The sequence below is a fragment of the Leguminivora glycinivorella genome, chromosome 12 (assembly GCF_023078275.1).
Source record: "Leguminivora glycinivorella isolate SPB_JAAS2020 chromosome 12, LegGlyc_1.1, whole genome shotgun sequence".
Taxonomy (NCBI): Eukaryota; Metazoa; Arthropoda; class Insecta; order Lepidoptera; family Tortricidae; genus Leguminivora; species Leguminivora glycinivorella.
Window position 1 is genome coordinate 15,290,075 of NC_062982.1, and position 10,942 is coordinate 15,301,016.

A 10,942-nucleotide genomic window follows, 5' to 3' on the forward strand; every position below is an offset into this window, starting at 1 on the left:
ATCGCGCTCACGTCGCCGTCGCACACAGGCTCGGAATCAAACCCGGAACTCAAACCTAAAAGTAAATATCGAACACAGAAAATCGCGAATTGAGAGGTTGTCTTTCCCTTTACTTTTTTCCGGCTATTTATTTTTTCTAAATACATAAAATGCGAATTAATAACGAATAATTCAAATTTTCAAATGAATCTACCTTACTTTATAACTTCAAGTAACTTTTCCGGAAAATTAACCCCTCGTATGCTTAGACACGGATCCGTGCGTGGGAATTTTAATCTATTGCTTTAAATGTCAAGGTCACTATTTCAATGACCAAAATTGACAGGCCGCATACGAGGGGTTAAACCTGAAATCTGACCCCTAAGGTTGATAATGTCAATGTTGTTGTGGCCTCAAGTAGGCGTACCTACTATAGCAAAAGGGTTAATTTCATTTCTATAATGGCTATAATAATAAAGGAAACAAATTTAACACGTAATTTATTTTATTTCATTTACTGTACTGGAAGTATAATGGATGGCTAAGAACAATATTGGCATATCGGTTTGGTTACTGGACACGGTTTCTGGTTGACTCGGTTTGACTGGACGCGGTTATTAGGCGGTTCGACGGTGTATACTTCAGATTATTGTGCAGTAGCGACTGCAGTAAGTACCGCAGCATGGACAGCAGCACTCGTCACAGCACTCCTGACAGTTCTGCCGGCAGGCGAGGCTGCAACACTTCCCGCAGCAATGCCGGCAGCCAGAGCGCCTGAGCCTGCCTCTGTGACCTTAACATTAAAACAAAAGATTAGACTATTTCTACTACTAGCATATAGAAATCTAGCAAACGCCACATACTCGTATATGTATGGAATAACAATGTTCATAACTACCTATTTCAAATCTATAACATCAGTCTTTCCCGAGATATTTAGTAATGTAACAAACAGACGAACAGAGCTGTAGGTACTATAAGGGTTCCTTTTGTACCTTTCTTGGGATCAGAGCGTCGCGTGGGAACGGACGTCTGCGCCACGCCGCCTCAGTGTAATTCAAAAACGTCTCCTCAGTACATTTTGTATAGAAAGGACGTAAGACGCGCCCCAGGTGGCGTGGCGGCGGCGCCTTGTTTTACTTTACATATATAATGTATGCATCTTTAATTCTTTTCAGTTTTCAGGGTTTTACAAACTACCTACAGGTTGCGCTATGGGTGAGGCATGACCCACTAGCTTTTGTAAAGTCACAAACTCAACAACTTTTTATTTTCCTGGTGACAAAGTCATAAAATTTTGAGATATAAGATTATGCGGTATATTTTTAGTGTTGCATTATTTATACACAGTACACACCCCGTTGGAAAATATCTAATAAGTACTAAAATAATTTGCGACTCGCAATATGAAAGGTACATAATTTGGTCCGTTGCAGAGGGTTACAGGACAAAAGTAAGATAAGATAGCAATAACACACTACCTTTTCCAGCACAACATTCATTTTGAGCCCGAGGTGTCCCCTTCGATCTTTGGTATTTCAAATATCTATGCGTTCCGTGCAACCTATCGTATTTTCTCAGTCTTGCCTCCTTCGATTTTCTCTTAAGGTATTTTTGAATCTGGTCAGTGTTTCGGGGTGTCGAAGTATTCATGATTCTGCCTGAGCCGCCATCTGAATACTTGTTGCAATATCCACATGAGGCTTTGGATCTTGTAGACATTATGGATACTGCACTTTGGCAAGGCTTTATGCCTTTTTTGGTGGTCCTCGCTAGACATTGTTCTGGCCGGGTGCACGGAGGCACACTGGGGTGACAGCGTAAGGGTTGCCCCTTCGTGCAAGATGCGCTCGGGGTGCATGGTGGGTGAATTGAGGGTGCCATTTTGCGTCGGTTTTTCTGAAAATAGTGTTATTATACTTATTCATTGTGACATTATCTGGGTAAAGGGACCTTATTGTCGATGGCGCTTACGGCGTTATGAGCGATGTACGTGTACAAACACGGCGCCGCAGGTCGTAAGCGCTTAATGTTCCTTTACCCAGATAATGTCACATTTGATGATAGTCTAATAAAACTTAGTTTAGCTACCCAGTATGCTTGATATCTAATGTTATCTTTCCCCAGGAATATTGGCACAAAATCTCGCTTCCTGTGTGACAGCGACCATATTCAAATAAAACGTAGGTACTTTAGTACTTACACTCCTCACAGTCCTCACAAAGCGCCCTGACTCAGTCGCGAGCATATCTAAATAGCGGAGCGCCCCATATCGAAGCAGAATTTTACTCTCAAGGCTTTAAAAGGCTATGATCAGATATAGGTTTCTAAGGTCCAACACAACGTGAGCAGAGTACCTAAGTAATGTAATGATTGTAGAGTCGTGCACAGCCAGAGAACACAGGAGCCTGCTAAGGTAACTGATTAAAGGTACTCACCTATTGCATTCTTCTGGAAATTATGCGGCGCATCTTGATTGTTTTGTAACAACTGATGAATCTTTCCCTACGCTTTACATTTTGTTGTCCCGATAAACGGTTTTGTTGGTTTCTGAGTGACAATTTTGATCTTCTGTTTTTAATACGTGACATTTGTCATTTATGATTTTGTGTCTATTATCAGCAAAGAGAACTTTATGTGTCAGATTTTTTGACGATGGGCAAATTTCGTTGTTAAACAGAAACCTATTTTAGGGTTCCGTTACCGTAGTCAACTAATACTCATAGATATACCTATGACAAAATTTATTCTGTAGATTCTTTCCGGTGGTGAATTCTGCGTACTTCCGTACCTTTTGCTCATGTAGGTTTTTGAGCTAGGTGTGTTGAAGATTTCTGTTCTAGCCTATTTTTGTGTCCCACTGCTGGGCAAAGACCTACCCTCCCTTGCGCCACTAACATCAAAAATTGTCGCTCTGAAATATCATAACGTAACTACTTCTTCATTATTTTCACGACGAAAAATAGTCTTACTTTTACAAGGGATTTACTCGTAGCAAGCGAAAAATTCCAAAATTGAACCAAAGTCGTAAGACTTACGTCACTCACCCGCCAACGAACTAATGTAAACTATGCTATGAGAACGACAACTTCTGACGCCTTTGGATGCCTTTTGGTATGCTTGGTGTCAAAAGGCTTATGGTAACCTAACTAACATGTTATCACAAAATAACAAAACATTTAAGCAATAATTTTTATTAACACTATAGATACACAATACAATGCAAAAATAAAAACAATTAAAGCCTGATTTTCAAATACATCTTTTATAATTTGTAATTGTTATTTGTTTTACAAGGGGGCAAAGTTGTTGTTTAACCGCACGTGCCAATATTGAAACCCGAGCAAGCGAAAGATTCCAATATTGAACCGCGAGCATAGCGAGTGGTTTAAAAAGTGGAATCTTGAGCGTTGCGAGGGTTTCAAGGCACGAAGGTTAACAAACTTTGCCGCCGAGTGAAACACAAAATTTTTCACCACACCAACACGAACAAAATACTGACTATAAAACATCAAACTAAATCAAATCTATCAATTTGTTCAATGTTTATAATTCAAAATCATCATTTATAGGTAATTTTTACCAGCCAGCTCAAGATATTATAAGTTAAAATTTGTATGAAATTACTTTGCACTCTTGTGGATAAAATGCAATTTTGCTATTTGTTTTCGAATAGCAAAGTAAGCCTTTATCAGTTGGTGTGGTGAAAACTTACGTATAGCATTTAATATAACGAAGATTGTGAATATTGTTCAATAGTAAGTCCTAAAGTACAGGCACATTTAAATATGAAATAAAATTTGGTTAACGTAAAATAAGTAATTTTTATATTAAATCTGTGCTATATTTTCTTACAACAATCAGTCATACACGAATGTAGAATACTTTGTGTAATATTGAGTTTACATTTTATTTGAAACGTCATAGATACAATCGCGCATTGTATCCCAGTTTTTCAGTTCTTTCTGAGGACTAAGAAGAGCACACCTTTCGCTTTTGCTTTACCCTTTCGCGTTCTCATCAGAGGTATCAAAAGCAACCGAGAGGTGTTTGAAACGAGTGTAAGGAATGTAAAGTTTAGAGTTTATTACACTGATCTCCATTGAACCCGTAATTTAAAAAATGTGGTAATTTCTTCTGATTCGTACAGAATACGACTTCTCGGCTGGTTGCACAACATTTTTAATAACCGCTTATTCTTTTTATACGTATTGTGTATGTTATATGTACACAAAAACTAGAATACCTTACCTAAACGGTATAAAGCGCAAATTATAAGGTATGCTTAGGTATCGCTAGAAGACTACTTATTGTCAATAACACGATTGTAATATTTATAACATCGTGCAAGTTTTTCCTTTCTCATCCTCATACTCTTATAACGAGTTGAATTTTGGTGCATTAAATAGATCTCGAAGAAGTTTAACAAGTAAAAATACTGACATATTACGGTACCAACACTAGATTTGAACGCACAATCAATGTCTCGGGTTGAATAGAGATCAGTGTTAAGGATAGCTCGTTTTCGAAATACCACATAATTCATAACTAATACTATACTATTAACTATGTATACCGAGATCTCGGACGATCAACTTACATCAAATCTTAATTACAATTAATAATAATAAGCCCCCAGGGCAAAATGGGAAGTGCGTCTACCCACAACTATCAGCAGAAACACTCCTTCAGACTTCAATTAGGAGTATCGTTTGTCTGTGCGATGGTTCATTTCATCGTGATTATTATATCGAAAAGCATAGGCGTACATATACAATTTCGTTATCTTAATTACTTTAGATTAAACAAAGGGCTCTGCGCTGTTGGCTTCACGTATGCCTTACAAAAGTCCGGGACATGGTCCCGAGATACAATTTAAAATAATAAGTTTATTGATAAAAATATAACATATGTTTAAAAACAATGTGGTATTTCGAAACTGAGTCCACTAGCGGGTGTTTAACGTATGGTCTCCGAGCTGCAACAGGGCGCCAGTCCGGCAGCGGGCGACATTAGCTAGCTTTTAAGCTTAGTTTCTTATATAATTATGTAAATATGTTCATGTAAATAAAGAGCTTGATCAATTTTAAAAAGTAATGTTTAAATAATGTGGTATTTCGAAACTGAGTCCACTAGCGGGTGTTTAACGTATGGTCTCAGAGCTGCAACAGGGCTCCGGCAGCGGCGCGGCGCCCACCGGCAGCGGCGCCTGGCCCAGGTGGAAGTGCGGACAGTGCCTTAGTTTTCTTTCTTCGACGTAGATTCTTGATAGCTCGGGGGCTGATCCTGTAATGTCAAAATTTTGTTACTCGATTTCGAGTCATGTTATGGTGAGAAGTATAGTACTTATAGGTACGCTAAATATCGTTTAGGCAAAAATTTATATTTTGGGAATACCCCGCCAAAAACCTTTGAAAAGCTCAAATCTTAGAGCGTTGATCGGTATGGACTTGCATCGCTCAGCCAGCTTGCACCTAATTATCTCCCATTTTATATTTATTTTAAAAATTGCATTATGCCATTTCAAATAAATAATCGATCGATTAAAGTTGTATAGTCAATAATAAGTTGAATGGACTTTGATTTTGATCATTATAATCGATGAATAAGATAACATGCGTTCGGCGATATGACGCATATATACATTCTAATCAAATGTGACACATAAAGAGGCATGCAAAATAACAATAATATTAATCGAAATTAACTTACATTATATTGACCTATCACGTTAATTAATTTTGATTTTGTTTTATCAATGATCTGCAGACAACGTATTGTACTTACCTACACATTGTAATTGCCATGCTTATAAAATCATGAAAATATTACCTAGCGTTTCGAAACCACTTTCAAAATGTATAAAAACAACGAACAACGTTCACGATTGCTTTCATCATCAGTATCCATTGAAAGAAATTTTCGAGACTGTTTAATTCAATGACGGTGAAGTTAGAAAGCAAGCACTCTTGATTCTTAAATGAGTACTTGGTTTTAATAGGTTTTAAGGTAGAAAATCGAGCCGAAACCAATAATATGTATAACTTATTGTAACGTTTCCGCATTTTTCACAATTATTTACCAAAAGGGTCTCTGTTGCTGGTAGTAGGTACTCGTAATCGGAATTCTAAAAAGGGGCATGAGGGCAAAAGATATTTCTAAACTATAACAAAAATACGAGTGTTCTGATATATTCACGACAGCCGCAGGCTGGAGTGAATATAGACACGAGTATTTAATATCCTTACCTCCTGAGTTACACACAATGTTTTTCATCACATTTGAGAAAAAAATACAAAAGAAAGTCATAAGGCAAAACGCAACGCAACGACGGCGCAAAGACCAGTAGTGTATCTTCATCTATATCAGATTATTAACATCAAATTCCATTATTATTGATAACAAACACTTTTTGAACGAAAAGAAACACGAAAATCCTGCATATAAATTAAATGCAATGTTCAAAAAAGCATATAAATCATATAATTGAACTAAATTTTTACTTATTTATCATTCATTAATTAATTTTGATCTGTTGTACTCTCCGTTGCTAGGCAACGGTGGGCGCCTCGCGCTGGCACGCGGTCAAGCGCGAGTCGAGAACATATTGTCAGATTGTAAATTATAACGATTTATCTGAGTTAAATTTACGAAATAAATGCAAAACACACTGAAAACATCCTTTGCCTGAAGTACTTTATTTTTTTAACTACGTCTAAATTAAAAGGAAACTACTGGAATGTGAAGTGATGAAATGAATCAACTGTGATGTGATTGGATACTTACATATGGCGGCGGCACGTAGGCGGTCTGGGGCCTGTTTGGGTCATAGTATGCGCTCCTAGCCGCCTCGGCTGCTTTGGCATCTGAAAATGGTAACCAAACTACTGCAACATACATTACACTAACAATTTTTAAACTAATAGTAAGTCTAACTGGCCTGGTTGACCTTAGGTATGGCATGGCAGTCATGGCAGTATGGTAAATAATGATGTTATATCTATGTATACAAAATTGGTGCCGTAACTAAAATGCTCTATTCTCTACTGAAATTATTTAATTAGTGACGTAAGTACATCCAATCTAATGAATCTAATCGAAGATCATTATTTATATTGACATATTCAGACATTGATACTTTTCGGTAAAAGTTTCATCAATATTGTCAGATATTTTAATAAACCATTAATACGATATGTATTCATACACACTGGTATTTATTATCTTTCATAAATACCATTAATTTCCATTTATGTATTCATACACACAGGTAAGGTTTCAAAATGAACTTTCATCTTATTTTTAAGACATAAAAGCGTGTTCCATTTAACACCTAGCAGGTACTTTGTTCTACATTTCGACAGTAATATCAGTCTGTTAAATAGGTATTCAATGCAAATTTTCTGTTATCTCTAAAACGAAATATGAACTTTTATTTCTCGTCGCATATCTCCACCGTCGCACCAATAAACGCTCACAAAATATAACAGCACCGTCTCTCACCATTGGGCGACATGCCGTTGGCCTGCGGGTAGCCGGGCGCGCAGGCGGCGGCGCCGCCGGGACAGCCCGACAGCCCGCCCGCCGGGTAGCCCGCGCCCGCCACGCCGGGGTACGGCGGCGGGCTGTTGGACACGAACACCGAGTTCGGTGGCGGCTGGTCGGGGAACGCCTGGGGATATAAACACTACGTTACGAATATCGCCCAAAAATCGCCGTATCGCTTAGTTCGTTTATTCCGTGTGTATTGCAAATAAACGACGGTTTGTTCCCCGAACACTTGGGCAACTGACGTCCTAGAGGTATATGAAATGATAATCCGCTTTAACGTTGGCCGACGGTTTGTTGCAACTGATCCTTAGAAGTATAATCCTGTATCACCTGTATGGCGATTTGCGGGCAAAGAGCATAATGTCCTAAAAACATATGTATTTTAAAACGATACAGGAGGGGTAAATTCTCCATACAAACACTCTCGACTATTTCCTCCCTGGTTTTTGAAGATAGAGCAATGATTTTTTCAACACAGATTATTATTATTTTTATCTGTGTCGGACCGTTTGATTTTTCTAATATTCTTATTTTCAAAAACGCTAGACCCCATCAAAAATTTCCAAAAATGGCCTTATATTGGTAACAATTAGCCAAAAAAACTAAACGGTCCAACACAAATTATTTCATTGTCATTCAGTATCTCTCGATAAATCTAGTTGATAACACTAGTACATATATTTACTTAAAATTCTTAAATTGAAAGAGGGGTTCCTTTTCATTTTAGCATTTTCACTCCTGTAGCGTCTTAATGTATTCACGAACACTCGTGCATTAGATTTGACAAATCAGCGCCTTATATCTGACTATATCACTCTTACATAACGAAATCTTCGATTTTGTAATATAAATTTCGTCCATCAAATACATACGGTGTAGGGCGGCACCCATCCGTAGTACCCTGCGGCGGCGGCGCATAGGCCGGGGCGGCGCGGCGTACCACGGGCCCGTCGGCGGCGTGTACGGCGGCGGCGCGGCGCCCGGCGTGCCGTGTCGGGATGCTGCGAACATACAAACACAGTGAAACTCTCAGAGGATTCTGTAAGGTAAGGCATATTTTTGACACAGGATATTGCAGAGAGCTATTGTTTCATTCACTTATTTTGGGTTATCGCGCCATTAAAATATTAAATTTAATTCATAGCAAGCATACAAGCTCCTATTTACCCCTCAACTTGTGTACTCAAACTCAAGAGGTTGATTTGATGTACTACAATGACTGAACATAATGTAGGTGTATGACTGTACGTGTGACATAGCACACATTTAAATAACTTATTTTTGAGAAACAGGTGTGAGTCAAAGTGTGAAATTTAATCTAATTATACCTACAGTTATTTCTAAACATAGTCTGAGTCACATTTATCAGTGCATACACAAACAAGATAACATAATAATGAGGAGAACTGGATGCAACCAAAACTATACTTTTGTTAATAAGCCAAGTAGGAACCTTACCAAGATGTGCGGCTTTCAGCATGGCCTGCCCAAACTCTATAGCACCTCCAGACTTGAACACCAGTTTGAACTTCACCTCTCCAATGAAGTTGCCATTGGGCTGGGCTCGTACTTTGCCCTTGATGAAGTTTGCGGAGAACATTGGCTGCTCCACATTGACCTATCAACAGAAATCAACATAAAAAACATGTATGTAGTCATGTACCTGATGAGTGATGATGATGATATTTCTAAACAATGTCAGAACATTATTGTTAACTATATTATAAACATACGATTTTTGTAATGTGTACCAGCTGGTTCCCATTTCTGTAGTTAAGATATTTTTAATATTAGTCTAAGCTGGCAACGTGCATGTGACACTCTTTGAGTTGCAGGCGTCCATAGGTTACGGTGACCGCTTTTCAACAGGCGGACCGCACGCTTGTTTGCCACCGACGTAGTATAAAAAAAGCTAAAAACATCACATCATACACTGGCCCTGTGGTGAGTTACCCCTCACTAACTCACCATGAACCTTTCTAATTTATTTGAAAAAATATATGTATTCTAACTAGGTATATAGTACTTACATCTTGCAGAGCAATGAAGGGAAAGCTGAATGACCTCAGGGTGTCGGCAACATTCTTGGAGTTGTAGATCATGCGGTGTGTGGTGAGGTACATGCGCCCGTTCTTGCTGCCCTTGAACTCGGGGGTGTCATTGCCGTAAAAGTCGACCATGACATTGTCAGAGAACAGGATGATACTAAAATTGTAATATTATACAGATTTTTAAAAATTGGCTAAGTTACTTGATATTTTATAAGTTTATAAAGAAAATACATACAGAATGATTCATATGAGTATGACTAAGTCAGCACTTTCAGTACTTATCTACTCAAGTTTTTACTGTCTTATTAATGGGAACAGCAGACCTTCTATTAACCACTATACCTAAATAATCAGAGACATTATGTAGTGTGGTGTGGATAGTTAAAAAGGAAACCTATAGGAAGAAGTTTGAAGGTTGAACACATCATTGTATGTGAAACATAATGTTTAAAACCTGTCTATTCTCAAAATTAAAATGTAGTGCTTGAGACTTCATGAATTGTATTTAGAATATGGCATTAATTTGAAACTTCTCTACAAGTTTTTAATTTATTTGAAAACAGAAGTAAAGCAACAGTGTTCACTGTTTATTATGTACATCCTTCTTTAACTAAAAGACACATCGATAGAAAGGCAAGGACTAAAGATTCCCATAAACATTGCGTCACAATAACATCATGATTATAAAGTTGATGCTGCAGCAGAAGATATTCTTCTGCTGATCAAATTTACGAGCATGTATTGTACAGGCCTTCCTTATCACCATCTATCTATTTAATCTGCAATTCAGACAGGACGTATGGAAAGGTCTACTTCTGTTTATCAATGTACAAGTGTAGTATAATCAACTATGAATGTGACTCACGCTTCTCCTGCATGTATCAGAACGCCATGATCGGCGTGAGCCGTGTTTAGAGACATTTTAAGTACCACTTGATCACAATTTTGAATAAATAAAATTACACAAACACCAGACCAAATCAAAACTGCGTAGGAAAATAAGCGATCGAATAATTCAAGAACATTCGTCACCGCTTTTTCTGTTGTGCAGTTTGACAATGACAGCTGAGTCAGCTGTCATTGTATTTTGTGTTTACAGTTTTGTTAATTTCGCAGTGGTTTTAACAACTACTCAAACAACTCTGGTTCAGACTATTTCAGATTGTTGTAAAACTTCTTAAATTTTTAAGTCAAGCTGTTTTAAGAATTACTGGAATAGTGATCGTAATGACAGTGACAGTTGATTTTTGACAGAAGCTAACCAAAACTTGTATCGAACGGAACTTCGCGGCAATTTTTATTTTATTTTTATTGTACAATGACATGACACTGATTTAATTTTACTTTGTGTTTAAAATATT

The 10,942-nt window shown here is 37.8% G+C and overlaps 1 protein-coding gene and 1 long non-coding RNA gene across 2 annotated transcripts; both read right to left on the reverse strand.

Moving 5' to 3' along the window:
- Positions 1–466: 466 nt before the first annotated feature.
- Positions 467–3,370, reverse strand: LOC125231767. Its single transcript, XR_007177665.1, has 3 exons — positions 2,418–3,370; positions 1,461–1,878; positions 467–772 (listed from the first exon to the last, which is right to left on the reverse strand). It is a non-coding gene; the product is annotated as an uncharacterized LOC125231767 (long non-coding RNA).
- A 1,623-nt stretch (positions 3,371–4,993) lies between these two features.
- LOC125231832 (WW domain-binding protein 2) lies at positions 4,994–10,626 on the reverse strand. The gene is given in 9 exon segments (XM_048137411.1): positions 4,994–5,265; positions 6,766–6,845; positions 7,483–7,651; positions 8,403–8,432; positions 8,435–8,457; positions 8,460–8,531; positions 8,989–9,148; positions 9,561–9,735; positions 10,447–10,626. Coding segments are annotated over 9 exon segments (813 nt in total). The 5' UTR covers positions 10,503–10,626; the 3' UTR covers positions 4,994–5,217.
- Positions 10,627–10,942: the final 316 nt, after the last annotated feature.